The sequence below is a fragment of the Amblyraja radiata genome, chromosome 36 (assembly GCF_010909765.2).
Source record: "Amblyraja radiata isolate CabotCenter1 chromosome 36, sAmbRad1.1.pri, whole genome shotgun sequence".
NCBI lineage: Eukaryota > Metazoa > Chordata > Chondrichthyes > Rajiformes > Rajidae > Amblyraja > Amblyraja radiata.
In genome coordinates this window covers 13770277-13787990 of record NC_045991.1, presented here as the reverse complement: position 1 = coordinate 13787990, position 17714 = coordinate 13770277, and the positions used below count along the sequence as shown (strand labels likewise).

At 44.9% G+C, this 17714-nt stretch overlaps 1 protein-coding gene across 1 annotated transcript; it reads left to right on the top strand.

Moving 5' to 3' along the window:
* The first annotated feature begins 328 nt into the window (after positions 1-328).
* On the top strand, positions 329-16093 carry LOC116966230. Its single transcript, XM_033012375.1, has 7 exons — positions 329-588; positions 2290-2559; positions 4322-4582; positions 9989-10066; positions 12470-12526; positions 15211-15254; positions 16034-16093. The coding sequence occupies exons 1-7, from the start codon at positions 456-458 to the stop codon at positions 16091-16093; spliced, it is 903 nt and encodes a 300-aa protein (XP_032868266.1). The 5' UTR covers positions 329-455.
* The last annotated feature ends 1621 nt before the right edge of the window (positions 16094-17714 follow it).

Here is a 17714-nt window from a genome sequence, read left to right as displayed (position 1 = left end):
ACTCACTCACTCACTCACTCACTCATGTGATGAAATATCCCTGCATCAATCAGGCCAGGTTATTCCACACACACATCTCTTCACAAACCGTGACTTCCTCGCTGGGGTTTCCAAGGAAGATCACAACTGTCTGGAATTAAATTCAGTTCAAAATTAATGATTACAGATATGGGGTGGGTGGGGAAAATGCGTTTTAAATGTTAATTCTTCATTGTTCGTATTCGCAACAGAAAACAGAAATCGAATGTATTTCTTGGATAATGGAGATGACATTATGGATAATGGAGATGGCATTGTCCGGTCCGTAAAACGGACCGGACAATGCTGAGAAAGCCACTGTTGTTGTCTGGGAATGGAAACCACACTCAGGGAAGGAAATCGGAAACTTGTCGACTTTTAGAAGAACGGGGAACTATTGGATCAAAGATAACGCCGCTGGCAACTTGTACCCGGAGATGAAAGTGAATACCAGTACCCTTGCTCTAACAATTGATAAACCCACATTTAAATTGGCGGGAATTTTCACTTTGAATCAAACAGAACCGATAAAGCAAATCCTGAAACAATATGAAATATTTGGGATGAAAGGTGAGTGGGTGCGATAAGGATCAATAATGTTGAATTAATCTCTGTAAATATTGTCACCTATAATGAATGATGAGAGATGGCAGGAATTGTGAGACTTCTTCCACCCGGTGAAAAGTCAAACAACTGGGGAAGTGATTTTGTTCATTGATTCTGTAATGATCAGCAGGGATGGGTGATAATAGTTTGATGACTTCACTGGGAACAGCAAATCAATGAATCTAGCCACAGCGAATACCATGGTCTTCTTGCCGGCACACGGTAAGGTGATCGCGGCAAGCAAGGTGGTATGGAACCAATGTGTCCGTGTAGTGGTCCCTGGGTGACACTGCTACTTAATGTTACCCTGTGACCAGGTGGATGGAAGTCCATCCATGACCTGTGGAACATGGGCTCTGCCATAGAGTTCACCTCTTGAGACCAATCAGATACACCTAGAAGGAGTGGAAATAGATGCATATTCAACAGGTTGTGAATATTTGAAACAGAGCATGTGTAAATACAACAATGCCTGTATGTTGCCGGTTCCACCTGCAGTCCCACGGTGAACAGCCGGCATTTAACACAATCATCCCCTCCAAGCTGGTTACCAAACTCGCAGAACTGGGTCTCTGCGCATCCCTCTGCAATTGGATCCTTGACTTCCTCATCCACAGACCACAGTCTGTTCATATTGGTGGAAATGTGTCAGCCTCAATAACAATCAGCACGGGAGCACCTCAAGGCTGCGTGCTCAGCCCCCTGCTGTACTCACTCTATACTCATGACTGCGTAGCCGGTCACAGTGCGAGCTCCATCATCAAGTTCGCTGACGACACCACTGTTGTGGGACGTATCCCTGATGGGGATGAGTCAGAGTATAGAAGTGAGATCGAGCAACTGTCCATAAGGTGCCAGCACAATAACCTGCCCTAAACACCAGCAAAACCAAGGAACTGATTGTGGACTTTGGAAGGGGTAGGATGGGGACCCACAGTCCCGTTTATATCAACGGGTCGATGGTGGAAAGGGTCAAGAGTTTCAAATACCTGGGCGTGCATCTTTCCAAATATCTCTCCTGGTCCCAGAACACTGATGCAATTATAAAGAAAGCTCATCAGCTCCTCTACTTCCTGAGACGATTACGGAGAGTCGGTTTGTCAAGGAGGACTCTCTCTAACTTCTACAGGGGCACAGTAGAGAGCATGCTGACCGGTTGCATCGTGGCTTGGTTCGGCAACTTGAGCGTCCAGGAGCGGAAAAGACTACAAAAAGTAGTAAACACTGCCCAGTCCATCATCGGCTCTGACCTCCCTCCCATCAAGGGGATCTATCGCAGTCGCTGCCTCAAAAAGGCTGGCAGCATTATCAAGGACCCACACCATCCTGGCCACACACTCATCTCTCCACTGCCTTCAGGTAGAAGGTACAGGAGCCTGAAATCTGCAACATCTAGGTTCAGGAACAGCATCTTCCCCACAGCCATCAGACTATTAAACACAACTTCAAACAAACTCTGAACTATAACAGCCTATTGTACTTTATCTGTTTATTTATGTGTGTATATATAAATATTCTATGGTATATGGACACACTGATCTGTTCTGTATTGATGCCAACAATATTCTGTTGTGCTGCAGCAAGCAAGAATGTCATTGTCCTATCTGGGACTTGACTTGTACAAACCACTACTCACTCTGAATCTCATTGATCTGTTTTTCACAGTTGAGGCAAGTCCACAGAAGCCTCTGCTGGGCAGTGACGTTACACTCAGCTGCACCATCTCCAGACTCTCAGATACAGTCAATCTTCACTGGAGACCCATTGACTCATCCCAGCCGAACAGGGGCAACACTGATCAGATCCGCCTGGATAACGCGGTCTATCTGATGGTTCGACACGTTACAGTGGAGGATGGGAAGCTGTATGTGTGTGAAGTGCGGGAAAACGGAAACATTCTTCACACAAGTAACGGAGATTTTACTGTAAACAAGTGTAAGTGTAAACACCTCCCATTGGATATCAAGTAGACACATGTATCACGGTGCTACTTGTAATATTATATGTGCGCTCCGTGAAGAACTGTGGCAGTGACCAACTGCTCTCCAGTATAAAATGCTGCAATGATCAGGGAGAAGTTTCCAGAAAGTCTCTGTGTGGAGCAGCTGCCTGCTTGTCTCTGTGTGACAGACACACACACAGCACAGGAGGGGGATGTCTTTCTGTAACCATTGTTCAGTAAAGTATTTTGTCAGTTTATCTTGTCATCAATGCTCCAGTATCTGAGACTGAGATACAGATACAGGACTCATCTTGTCATCAATGCTCCAGTACCTAAGACTGAGATACAGATACAGGGCTCATCTTGTCATCAATGCTCCAGTACCTGAGACTGAGATACTGATACAGGACTCATCTTGTCATCAATGCTCCAGTATCTGAGACTGAGATACAGGACTCATCTTGCCATCAATGCTCCAGTATCTGAGACTGAGATACTGATACAAGACTCACGTCAAAGTGTCAGATAGAAAGTGTAGTCACCAGCACTTGCTGCTCACACACACACTGGGGGTCCCGACCCACACATCAACACAGAACAACAATCCATCCCCTCTCCCGACACTGACCCTTCTCTCCGAGTCTGGTGTTGCTTGAAGTGATTCCAGCTGCTGCAGACTCGGGCTTGGGATCAGCATTCAGCTGGGAGCAGGACCCGGGAACAGGGAAGGACAGGGAATCAATGGGTGTGAATGGGAGAGGGATGGTGGGAATAATGGGAATGTGCCGACCCACTTGAAGTGCCAACCTGTCCGGGTCAGTCCCCGTGCAGGCATCCTCTGGGCTGCTTCTGTCCACAGCCTGAACCTGAACCTGAACCCGAACCTGAACCCGAACCCGAACCTGAACCTGAACCTGAACCTGAACCTGAACCTGAACCTGAACCCGAACCTGAACCCGAACCCAAACCTGAACCTGAACCACCTCCTGCAGACTGACAGAGACATTCACCTCCCACACCGCTCTCGGGAGTCTCCGGGAGGTTTCATTCCATCCCGGGACATTCTCGGACAGTCCGGGTGTGGGGGCCAACCTCATGTTGAAATGTAGAGTGGAATATCCAAACTTCACTGCAACTTACTGCCGTACAGCACATTGTATTTTATAAAGATCTGATGAGTTTAGTGCGGCATTCATGAAAGATGTTACATTTGAAACTTGATCAGTTGAACAAAACACCACAAATGTTTATAAGAATACGGTTGAGAATCTGTGTATGGCACAGTAACTGTAATACTGAAAGGAGTTATCCTCTGTCTCTCTGTTACAGATTTATATTATCGGAGATACACACTTTACCGCTCCAGCGCCGGTCACAGTGAACTTCACCTGGTTTGTTCTGGGAGTGATGGTCGTAACTATTCCCGTGCTGAGTGGACCTGGTCACCTCGTCCCCATCAACCGCTGAAAGTAATAGCATCTGCAGACCGTTCTCAGCCCGCTATCATCAATGTCAATGGGACCAACTTCGTGAATCGACTGGTGACCTCAGGGAAACTCTTCGATGGCAAGGATTTCAATGTGAGGATTGTCCCCGTTGTCTTTCAAGATGCCGGAGTTTACGCCTGTTATCTGGAACAAAATCTATTTCGCCACATTGATCTAATCACAGTGAAAGGTAGGAGTCAGAATGTTGCCACTGAGTTTACTGATGAACTTATTGTTTAAAATGTAAACAACCTGCTTGTTTCCACAGTCACAGCTGAACTGTCTGATGTAGTGACTGAGGGAGACAACGTTACCCTGACCTGCTCTGTGTCTCATGTCCTTGGGTCAATGAGACTGGTTTGGATCAATGGCGATGGCAAACGTGTTGGAGAAAAGACACTGACATGGAAAGAGAAGTCACCGAGTCTGGTTATTCAGAAAGCTGAGAGAGGCAGAGGGAACTGGAGATGTGTTTTGTTTCATCAAGACCTGCCCCGGCTTTTTGTCCCGTACTATCAGAAGGACAGTAGTAAGTGATAAGGGTTTGTTCTTCATACTTAGAGTCATGATTGAATTTTGATGTCGCTTATTGGTCCTGAAATTTGAGTGGAATATTTTCTTCCAGTTTGAGTTGTCTAACTCTGTTATGATCAATGAATTCTCAAATTTCAAATAACACTTCCCGAATACCACCCCCCCCCCCTTCATTGTGCACGCATTTATCCCACCACCCAGTGATCCTATTCTCTTCCCTTCCTCTTTCAACTCATTTCCCACCCCTTCCAATTGCAGAGTTTTCCTTTGATGTTCTTGCTCCACATCCACGCATATCCCTCCCTCTGTTACTGATCTGACTGTAGATCCGTACGTATTAGTTGACCTTATCTATGTCATGTTTTACTGCATGCCGCTGTGTACTCAAACATTCATCTGGTTGAACCAGGATTTATATAAAGGACTTCAAGATTATGTAAAAGGAAACACGATAGTAACGAAACAGAAATGGGAATTGGAAATGAATATTATTATTACTGATGAAATGTGGGAAAAGACATGTCTTTTGTTCATACGTTAAACAGCCCCGCCTGGAGGGAGTTTGAATGGAAAACTAGAATGAGAGTATTTCAGACTCCTCTTATGTTAGCAAGATACAGCAACATCTCAGATTTATGCTGGAGACAATGCGGGAAGATTGGTGATCATACACAGATTTTATGGATTGTCCCAAATTGTATCAATATTGGCGAGATATTCAGGCGGAGATCAAGCTAATCTTGGGGGTGGATCTACCTCTGGAGCCGGCATGCTTCATACTAGGAGAGACTCCAGAAAATATAGATACCAAAACATAGAAACATAGAAAATAGGTGCAGGAGTAGAGGCCATTCGGCCCTTCGAGCATGCACCACCATTCAATATGATCATGGCTGATCATCCAACTCAGTAACCCATCCCTGCATTCTCTCCATACCCCCTGATCCCTTTAGCCACAAGGGCCACATCTAACTCCCTCTTAAATATAGCCAATGAACTGTGGCCTCAACTACCTTCTGTGGCAGAGAATCCCACAGATTCACCACTCTCTGTGTGTGAAAAAAAATGTTTTTCTCATCTCGGTCCTAAAAGACTTCCCTCTTATCCTTAAACTGGGAGAGACTCCAGAAAATATAGATACCAAAAATCAGACATGCTTGCTTGGGGGGTTGCTGTTGATTGCAAAGAAGATGATTACAGAGTCATGGAGAAATGTAAAGCTACCAAATGTTCAACAGTGGAGGGAAAGATTGAAAAGTGTATATATGATGGAAAGTATAACAGCTAAACTCCAGTTAAGGACGGATGCTTTCAACATTATGTGGACACCGACCGGTATTACTACAACTGCCAAGACTGATTAAAGACACGATTTCTCCATAGCCCCAGTGGAGGGGAGGAGTTCGATTGGTATTGTATACGTGTATTTGGAACCATATATACAGACATGTGTGTGACTGTGTATAAGTACATACATAGTGGCCATCAATGACAAAATAAGTTATTCTAGTGGCATACACGTGTCTGGTTTAACATAGCGGGTGATTATATATTAAGTTGGATTAAATATGATGAGCTTGTGCCTGTGAATGTGATGCTTCTGTGACAGAACTCTAGGATGATCTGATGTGATGCTAACAGCTGCTGTGTGATTTGTATATCTTGTTTGTATGTGGACTTTGTCTTGTTAATAAATGTTGATTGTTGGCTCGAGGGGCTGAATGGCCAACTCCTGCACCTATTGTCTATTGTCTTTTGTCAAATATCCTTTCTTTGAATCTGACAACATAAAACATGAACTCACTTCTTTCCCTCTTCACAGATACTGCTCAAACGGCTGAGTATTTCTAACATTTACAGTTCTTGTAATCCTGGTTAGAGAGGATTGAAGCACAAGGGCAATATCCACTCTGTTGTCAGCAGTGCTCATTCAACCATTGTTCCAGGCTTAGACTATGATAGACATTTGTCCACTGTACAATGGGAAGTATCACAGCTGAATCAGCTACTTTATCAGCCAACCATCAGCTCCCATCTCCTGCCTGAGAAATGTCAGCTGATTGTAACCAAGAAATAGAAACGTGTGTGAATGTTTACAGTCTCTAACTGATGGCTACTGAGGCAAGTTGTGACTCTCTGATCTTTGTACTCGGCTTGTATTCGCTAGAATTTAGAAGATTGAGGGGGGATCTTATAGAAACTTACAAAATTCTTAAGGGGTTGGACAGGCTAGATGCAGGAAGATTGTTCCCGATGTTGGGGAAGTCCAGAACAAGGGGTCACAGTTTAAGGATAAGGGGGAAATCTTTTAGGACCGAGATGAGGAAAACATTTTTCACACAGAGAGTGGTGAATCTGTGGAATTCTCTGCCACAGAAGGTAGTTGAGGCCACACAGTTCATTGGCTATATTTAAGAGGGAGTTAGATGTGGCCCTTGTGGCTAAAGGGATCAGGGGGTATGGAGAGAAGGCAGGTACAGGATACTGAGTTGGATGATCAGCCATGATCACATTTAATGACGGTGCAGGCTCGAAGGGCCAAATGGCCTCTACTCCTGCACATATTTTCTATGTTTCTATGTTTTTAAGTAAGGTCAATTAATCTGGGGAAAAAAAGACACAATATGCTGGAGTAACTCAACGGGTCAGGCGGAATCGCTGGAGAACATGGATAGGTGAGGTTTTGGGTTGGGACCCTACTTCAGACTAAAGGGCTGTGACCCGAAATGTCACCTGCCTAACCTGCTGAGTTTCTCCAACACCTTGTGTCTTTTATTGGTAAACTATCATCTGCAGTAAGTACCTTGTGTCTCAGTTAATCTGGATCACAAGTTAAACTCAAGACTTCTGATCTAAATTAGTCAGTGTGGTTAATGCCTGGTCTTTGGGGGAGCTTTTGAATGATGCGCATTTATTCTACAAATGTGAACTCTGTGTTTATTACTTTGACAGGGAATTACGATTTGATATTCATCATTGGTGGAATTATCGGGAGTCTGGCTCTTCTCCTCGTCATTGTACTGGCAGTGGTGTGGTATCAAAGAAGGCACAAGCCTACAGGTAAAGTACATGAAGACATCCTTAATGCAGCACAGATTCCCCCAAATTATCAATGACAATGTTATCTTTGTTACAAGGAGAAAAGAACAATATATTTTGGATAGAAAAGTATCTGTTTGTGCTTATGTTGTTGAGAAATTGATTTCAGACTTGTTGTGGTCAATTGAAGCATTATTTATGCAATGTGGATTGTCTTGTGTACCTGCGTTGCCGTGAGGAGTCTGCTATATGATGCTGTTCAGGTGGTGATCTGCAATGATCTGACCATGTGGTGATTGTGTCACCATCCCCGGTGTAAACCAATATCAAATAAACATGCCAGAAGTTGAAGTATAGCTAGTGTAATCATGTAGAAAATATGGTATCCAATTTGCCCTCAATATGTTCCTGTTTACTGAGGGATAAATATGGGCCAGTAAACATAGAAACATAGACAATAGGTGCAGGAGTAGAGGTCATTCGGCCCTTCGAGCCTGCACCATTCGCCATTCAATATGATCATGGCTGATCATCCAACTCAGTATCCTGTACCTGCCTTCTCTCCATACCCGCTGATCTCTTTAGCCACAAGGGCCACATCTAACTCCCTCTTAAATATAGCCAATGAACTGGCCTCGACTACCCTCTGTGGCAGGGAGTTCCAGAGATTCGCCACTCTCTGTGTGAAAAAGGTTTTCCTCATCTCGGTCCTAAAAGATTTCCCCCTTATCCTTAAACTGTGACCCCTTGTTCTGGACTTCCACAACATCGGGAACAATCTTCCTGCATCTAGCCTGTCCAACCCCTTAAGAGTTTTGTAAGTTTCTATAAGATCCCCCCTCAATCTTCTAAATTCTTGCGAGTACAAACCGAGTCTATCCAGTCTTTCTTCATATGAAAGTCCTGACATCTCAGGAATCAGTCTGGTGAACCTTTTCTGTACTCCCTCTATGGCAAGAATGTATTTCCTCAGATTAGGAGGCCAAAACTGTACGCAATACTCCAGGTGTGGTCTCACCAAGACCCTGTACAACTGCAGTAGAACCTCCCTGCTCCTATACTCAAATCCTTTTGCTATGAATGCTAACATACCATTCGCCTTCTTCACTGCCTGCTGCACCTGCATGCCTACTTTTAATGACTGGTGTACCATGACACCCAGGTCTCGTTGCATCTCCCCTTTCCTAATCGGCCACCATTCTGTAATAATCTACTTTCCTGTTTTTGCCACCAAAGTGGATAACCTCACATTTATCCACATATACTGCATCTGCCATGCATTTGCCCACTCACCCAGCCTATCCAAGTCACCTTGCAGCCTCCTAGCATCCTCGTCACAGCTAACACTGCCCCCCAGCTTCGTGTCATCCGCAAACTTGGAGATGTTGCATTCAATTCCCTCGTCCAAATCATTAATATATATCGTAAATAGCTGGGGTCCCAGAACAGAGCCTTGCGGTACCCCACTAGTCACTGCCTGCCATTGTGAAAAGGACCCGTTTACTCCTACCCTTTGCTTCCTGTCTGCCAGCCAGTTCTCTATCCACATCAATACTGAACCCCCAATACCGTGTGCTTTAAGTTTGTATATTAATCTCTTATGTGGGACCTTGTCGAAAGCCTTCTGAAAGTCCAGATATAACACATCCACTGGTTCTCCCTTATCCACTCTACTAGTTACATCCTCGAAAAATTCTATAAGATTCGTCAGACATGATTTACCCTTCATAAATCCATGCTGACTTTGTCCTATGATTTCACCACTTCCCAAATGTGCTGCTATCCCATCTTTAATAACTGATTCTAGCAGTTTCCCCACTACCGACGTTAGACTAACTGGTCTGTAATTCCCTGTTTTCTCTCTCCCTCCCTTTTTCAAAAGTGGGGCTACATTAGCTACCCTCCAATCCTCAGGAACTACTCCAGAATCTAAAGAGTTTTGGAAAATTATCACTAATGCATCCACTATTTCTGGGGCTACTTCCTTAAGTACTCTGGGATGCAGCCTATCTGGCCCTGGGGATTTATCGGCCTTTAATCCATGCAATTTACCTAACACCACTAAACCAGGAGACCAAGGTATGTATCTCCACTGCACCTAGGTGGTTCAAACTTCAAGTGAAAACTTTGCCTTGTGTACCATGGGTCATAATTTAGGGAACACTGTGTTTCCATGGACTCTGATTTTATACACAAGGTCTTATCCCACAATTAAATGTATCTGACATACATCTGAAGCCATGTTCCTGGTCATTCTGGTGGATTTCATTATTAATGGGGTACAGTTTAAACACTGGATTGTTGCTTCTTTAAAATCAAACCGAATTAGAGTCTTAATCAGAAAATAATACTTATTTTCCAGAAATCAATGTGACCCCAGTACCTGAGATGAGCCGTGTTACTGAATATATGTCTGTGAGTAGGAACACAAAGCAAGAAGGTAAATAGATGACTCTGTCAATGAATCTCTAGTTGTACAGGTGTTGTATTTGATGAAGCAACCTATTTCACATTTCACAGTTTTGTAACAAGAATGTGAGGAAGGGAACCTCAGACACACAAACTAATTGATCAATTCAACAGTCTCTCTTGTGTCAATTCACCCCTCAGCCACAATCTTCCTCATCCAACTGTAGGTCTTACTCTGCATTGGTCAATTGATTAACTTTCACTGGACTATCATGGCCAACCCATCAATGTTGAGACATCACCATGAACAACATATTCACACTCCTAATTTATTGTTGATCCTGATTAACAGCTTGGTTAGTGGCTCTCTAAAGAATGGACAACACTTGCCCTTCCAAAAGTCACCATCCCTTTCACAAAATATCATCTAGCATGAAATGCCTCCAATTCACTTTGCCACTAGTTCAGGTTTTATTTTAAAGTGAAAATAACAACAACATTTCAGAATGGTTTGAGCATCATTAATAGATGGTGGACAGGTGATGTTTCAGATCGAGACCCTTCTTGTGAGTCTGAAGTAGGGTCACGACCCAAAACATCACCTATACATGTCCTCCAGAGATGCTGCCTGACCTGCAGAAGTACTCCAGCACTTTGTGTCCCTTTGTGTATTAACCAGCATCTGCAGTTCTTTGTTTCCACCTCAGACAGAATCAGAATCAGGTTTTAATCGCCAAGTATGTTTTGCAACATACGATGAATTTCACTGGCCAGGTCAGTCATACAATTAGAAAGCAACAGATCACACAAAAACACATTTTAACATGAACATCCACCACAGTGACTCCTACACATTCCTCACTGTGATGGAAGGAGAAATAAAGTTCAAGTCCTTCACTAGTGTTCTTCCTCGGTCATGGGCCTCGAGCCCCCGTTAACGGGACGATCTTGACTCCCGTAGCCGGTGGCGTTTGGGCCCTCCACGTCGAGGCGTTCAGATCCTGCATCGGGGGGATGTCAGCTCCCCCACGACGGGCGTTTAAACCTAGTGTCAGGGCTGGTTGAAACTTCTGCGGCGTTGGAGCTCCCGAATAGCCTCTCCTGAGACTGCGAGCCATTGATGGTAAGTCCGCAGGCCGCGGTGGGAGCGATCCCAGGCAAGGGATCCGCTCCAGTATTAAGTCTGCGCCCCACAGTCCAAGGCGGCTTTTCAACTCCATCGATGGTAGGCCGCAGAGCCTAACCCAGGAGAATGTGATCTGAAAAATGATCACCTCTCCGGGAAGGTAAGAACCTGAAAAAAAAAGTTTCCCCCCTCTCCCCACATAAAACAAAACTGAAGTACATTAAAACAAACTTTAGACATACACTAAAATAACAAAAAGATGAAAAAACGAACAGACTGCCGGCAGGGCTGGCCATCTGGAGTACCTCTGCAGTAATGGTCAAATGGTGGACAGTATTGTTTTTGCCAGAATTTAGACCACATTTCTGATGAATCTGATGAACAACAGAGTAATCTTTCTTGAAAAATCTGAAGGAACATTTCAATAAATCAGACATTGCTCGTGTTTTCATGAGAAAAATATAAATTCCTTACCTTGTCCCACAGTATGGAGCAATTGTGTTCCACTGTATTCCACTGTAAAGGCATCGATTGTATTCATATATTGTCTTTCTGCTGATGCAACAAAAGCTTTTCCCTGAACCTGGGCACACATGACAATAAACTAAACTGAACCTCAGCTGATCATATCTCCCCATATACCTTGATCTTAGTCCAAATATGACTATGTTTTGGAGTCTTTTTTTTCCCCACTAACCAGTGATCTTTGTAATTTATGCTTCATTTATGTGTTGTGTTGCCTTAGTCCAAATGCCTCTGATGCTGATGCTGCAGGCAACATTGTCATTGTACCTGTATCTGTATCTCGCCATTGTTGTGTATCTGTCAATGAATTCAACAACTCCTAAAATGTACTGAATGATTTGGCTCCAGTCAAATCTGTGGTGGAGAATGTAACAGATTCTTTGTTCTCCTCATCTTAATCCTTATTGTCTCTTGTCTTAAACCTTTACCCCTGGTCATGGTCTTCCCCCAACAGGGAACATCTTCCTCCATCCAGACTGGTCTACCTGTTGGAATTGTCTATGTTTCCATGAGAACCATTGTCATTCTTCTAAACTCCACGAGCCAAATTAACTCAAATTATCTGTGTAATTTCCACCATCCCAGGAAGAAGTCAAAACAAGGATGTTAGGAGATGTGACTTTTCATGGAGGGTTTTTTCAAACTGCTGGAGGTACTCTGTGGGTCGATCAGCATCTATGGAGGGAAAACAATGATCAGCGTTTCGTATCGTGACCCTGCATTGACTTAAATCATCATTTTTCAAATACAAATAAATTCTTTGTTTCCAACTTATTTCCACAGATACAGAGGAAGGTATTCACTATGGATCCATCTCCTTCCAGCCTAAAGCAACTGGTGGTAAAATGGCTTTATTTAAATATGTTTTAAACTTTTATCACAGTGAGGATTATTGGCACAGAGTAGTCTGAAACCCTGCTGTCTTTGGCCACCTTACAACAGCATCTGGCATTCCTGGGATAAAGTCCCTCACCCTGCTCATCAACATGAAGTGGGACAGTCAGCTGAGACTCAGTTAGGAGCCCAACCTTCTCCGAGTGTGTTCTGGTCCCCTAAACTACAGGGAGTGTGTTCTGGTCCCCTAACCTACTCTAAGTGGGTTCTGGTCCCCTAAACTACTCTGTGGGTTCTGGTCCCCTAAACTACTCTGTGGGTTCTGGTCCCCTAAACTACTCTGTGGGTTCTGGTCCCCTAGCCTACTCTGTGGGTTCTGGTCCCCTAAACTACTCTGTGGGTACTGGTCCTCTAACCTACTCTGTGGGCTCTGGTCCCCTAGCCTACTCTGTGTGTTCTGGTCCTCTAACCTACTCTGTGGGCTCTGGTCCTCTAACCTACTCTGTGGGTTCTGGTCCTCTAACCTACTCTGTGGGTTCTGGTCCCCTAACCTACTCTAAGTGTGTTCTGGTCCTCTAACCTACTCTGTGGGCTCTGGTCCTCTAACCTACTCTGTGTGTTCTGGTCCTCTAACCTACTCTGTGGGCTCTGGTCCCCTAACCTACTCTAAGTGGGTTCTGGTCCTCTAACCTACTCTGTGTGTTCTGGTCCCCTAACCTACTCTGTGGGTTCTGGTCCCCTAACCTACTCTAAGTGTGTTCTGGTCCTCTAACCTACTCTGTGGGCTCTGGTCCTCTAACCTACTCTGTGGGTTCTGGTCCTCTAACCTACTCTGTGGGCTCTGGTCCTCTAACCTACTCTGTGGGTTCTGGTCCTCTAACCTACTCTGTGGGCTCTGGTCCTCTAGCCTACTCTGTGTGTTCTGGTCCTCTAGCCTACTCTGTGGGTTCTGGTCCTCTAACCTACTCTGTGGGCTCTGGTCCTCTAACCTACTCTGTGTGTTCTGGTCCCCTAACCTACTCTGTGTGTTCTGGTCCCCTAACCTACTCTGTGGGCTCTGGTCCTCTAGCCTACTCTGTGTGTTCTGGTCCCCTAACCTACTCTGTGTGTTCTGGTCCTCTAACCTACTCTGTGGGTTCTGGTCCCCTAACCTACTCTGTGGGCTCTGGTCCCCTAGCCTACTCTGTGTGTTCTGGTCCCCTAACCTACTCTGTGTGTTCTGGTCCCCTAACCTACTCTGTGGGCTCTGGTCCTCTAGCCTACTCTGTGTGTTCTGGTCCCCTAACCTACTCTGTGGGTTCTGGTCCTCTAACCTACTCTAAGTGGGTTCTGGTCCCCTAACCTACTCTAAGTGGGTTCTGGTCCCCTAGCCTACTCTGTGGGCTCTGGTCCCCTAACCTACTCTGTGGGCTCTGGTCCCCTAACCTACTCTGTGGGCTCTGGTCCTCTAACCTACTCTAAGTGGGTTCTGGTCCCCTAACCTACTCTAAGTGGGTTCTGGTCCCCTAGCCTACTCTGTGGGCTCTGGTCCCCTAACCTACTCTGTGGGCTCTGGTCCCCTAACCTACTCTGTGGGCTCTGGTCCCCTAGCCTACTCTGAATGGGTACAATAGCCACTCCAGAGATCCAACCAGTGATATCCAGGCTGCTGTTACAACTCTGTTGTGCATTGGCGTTGGTGATGGGAAGTGAAACCAAGACACCATTTATGTCCATCTGAAGAACATTCTTCTGCACAACTCCTGACTGAGCTCGAAGTGATCAGCACAATCTTCCTTGAATTACAATATATTTTTGATATTGATTAGTAGGACTGGATGTTACAATCCCTAAGGTTCTTCACCACAACTGACACCCGATATTCTTGGGGGTGACCACTAGATGATTTTGCTACCAACCAGACACATCTTCAGTTGTGTACCTCAACATCACTGGGTGTTTCGGCCTTTTATCACAAGACACCCACCCTCAGTCGAGGCAGGCCCACCGCAGGGTGATCAGCCCTGGGTGTGTGTCTTATGGTTAGCCTCTAGATGGTCAGTCACGTGGCAGCCCAGACAGCATCTTTTCTCTTCAGCCACAGCCAGTGACTGCTCCATTCTGCTTTTATCCTTCCATCTTCCTCTCTACCGCTGACTGTGGCCGGTTGGGCTCTGGACTCGTGTCCGTTGGTGGGACAGTACTTGGTTGAGCTTCACCTGGGGTGCTGATACCCTGTGGACTGTGGTGGTCAACCTGCCACTGGGCTTCACTCGACTGGTTTGGCCTTCCTCTTAGAAGGTCATGGTCAATGCGAGGCCCCACACCAAGCTCTCCCAGGCACTTTTCCCTGCCCTGGTGGATCTTGAGACCCTTCTCTGATGTTATCTTTTCCCAGTCACAGATGCAGCTTCGTAGCTTATGTCCTGCTAGGGCTGCTGCTCTGTCAATTGCTGTGCTCGTTCTCTTATTCATAGTCGATTCCTTCTGTAGCAATATAAGGGTGTCTTGTTCATGGTGATCATTCCTGCAGCTCACTGTAAATGCAGAGGTATGACAGATGGGTTTTCTGGAATTCAATGTCTTGTTGATCCACTGTCAGGAAGAACAAAATGTAGTAAGCTTTAGACGTTTATATTCCATTTGTCGTTTCCTTTGTCAACATCATCCACCAGTGTCATTTTTAATTGTGATGTTTGCATTTATTACAGGCAACAGCGATAATACACTGTCCTCCAATCAAGCATCAGGCACTGTATGTATATTGATTCATGTTGTTGAAATCCCAGATCGTACAAGTATGTTTCATAGCAAAAGGATTTGAGTCTAGGAGCAGGGAGGTTCTACTGCAGTTGTACAGGGTCTTGGTGAGACCACACCTGGAGTATTGCGTACAGTTTTGGTCTCCTAATCTGAGGAAATACATTCTTGCCATAGAGGGAGTACAGAGAAGGTTCACCAGACTGATTCCTGGGATGTCAGGGCTTTCATATGAAGAAAGACTGGATAGACTCGGCTTGTACTCGCTAGAATTTAGAAGATTGAGGGGGGATCTTATAGAAACTTACAAAATTCTTAAGGGGTTGGACAGGCTAGATGCAGGAAGATTGTTCCCGATGTTGGGGAAGTCCAGAACAAGGGGTCACAGTTTAAGGATAAGGGGGAAATCTTTTAGGACCGAGATGAGAAAAACATTTTTTTTCACACACAGAGAGTGGTGAATCTGTGGAATTCTCTGCCACAGAAGGTAGTTGAGGCCACAGTTCATTGGCTATATTTAAGAGGGCCTTAGATGTGGCCCTTGTGGCTAAAGGGATCAGGGGGTATGGAGAGAAGGCAGGTACAGGATACTGAGTTGGATGATCAGCCATGATCATATCGAATGGCGAATGGTGCAGGCTCGAAGGGCCGAATGGCCTCAATCCTGCACCTATTGTCTATGTTTCTATGAATTAAAGCTGTAATCTGTTTACTGATCTAAACAGCGACAACAGCAACGGTCTTAAATACAATTGGTATATCTTTCTCTTTCAGAACCTTGTTTCTTCAAAGGAAGATGAGTCTGTCATCTATGCTGAGACAGCAAAAACATAAACATGAAGAGAGTGGAAAGTAAAGGCTTGGACTTTGACAAGCGCAACGTTGCCATTTTTGGAATTGATTTTTTACTTCATCTATATTACTAAAACTAAGATCTTGACCAATTTATGACTTTCTATTTCGTGATTTCGGAAAGAACGCCGCCACTTACGGCCGTGATTTTTGGCCACCTCGCTCAGAGTCCCCCTCCGCTGAGCTGGACCAGAGGCTTTTTCCCATCGATGAAAAATCAGGGAGTGGTTAATATTTTAGTATTGGTTGTGAGTGTGTGTGGGGTTTTCAGAAAATGTATTGGTTGTAAAGTGTTTGCAAATCTGGAGACTTTAAACGTTTGAATCATTCAGTTTCCACACTATGTTTACCATGTCCTGAAGTTACTTGGCATTTTAGTATTGGTTGTGTGTGTGTGTGTGTGTGTGTGTGACTGTGTGTGTGTGACTGTGTGTGTGTGACTGTGTGTGTGCGTGTGTGTGAGAGTCAGTGTGTGTGTGTGTGTGTGTGTATGACTGTGTGTGTGTGTGCGTGTGTGTGTATGACTGTGTGTGTGTTTGACTGTATGTGTGTGCGACTGTGTGTGTGTGCGACTGTGTATGTGTGCGACTGTGTGTGTGTGCGACTGTGTGTGTGTGCGCGACTGTGAGTGTGAGTCAGTGTGTGAGTGAATGTGTGTGTGTGTGTGTGTGACTGTGTGTGTGTGTGTGTGTGACTGTGTGTGTGTGACTGTGTGTGTGTGTGAGTCAGTGTGTGAGTGAATATGTGTGTGTGTGTGGGTATGACTGTGTGTGTGTGTGTGACTGTGTGTGTGACTGTGTGTGTGTGAATGTGTGTGTGTGTGTGTGTGTATGACTGTGTGTGTTTGACTGTGTATGTGTGTGCGATTGCCCTTACATCTGTGGCCATGAAATCATTTGAGCGCATTATTCTCGCTCACCTCAAAACCAGCACTTCCTCCAACATGGACCCACATCAATTCGCATATAGAGCCAACAGGTCAGTAGAAGACACAGTCAACCTGGCCATTCATCACACTCTGCAACACCTGGAAACCGCCAACACTTACGCCCGCATCCTGTTCATGGACTTCAGTTCAGCATTCAACTCCATCAACCCGGTCAAACTCTTCCACAAATTAACGGACATGAACATTGACCCCTGCATCTGTCACTGGATCCATAGCTTCCTTTGGAACAGACAACAGAGGGTGAAGATACACAACACCACATCTCACCCTCTGCACCTCAGTACAGGAGCCCCTCAGGGCTGCGTCTTATCACCCTGGTTATTCTCACTCTATACAAATCAACTCACATCCCAGTATAGTTCAGTCAAAATATATAAATACGAAGATGACACAACCATCATAGGTCTCATCTCTAACAACAACGAAACAGAATGCTGCACTCAAACACACAAAGCAGTCACTTGGTGCACAGACAATAACCTCCTACTCAACACATCAAAAACATATAAACTTATCATTGATCTCAGACGTAAGGCACAACCCAAGACCCCCCTACTCATCTCTGGCAAACCCATATTCACCACTGACTCATTCAAATTTCTTGGCACTCACATAAGCAATAACCTCAAATGGAAAATCAATTCAGATCACATT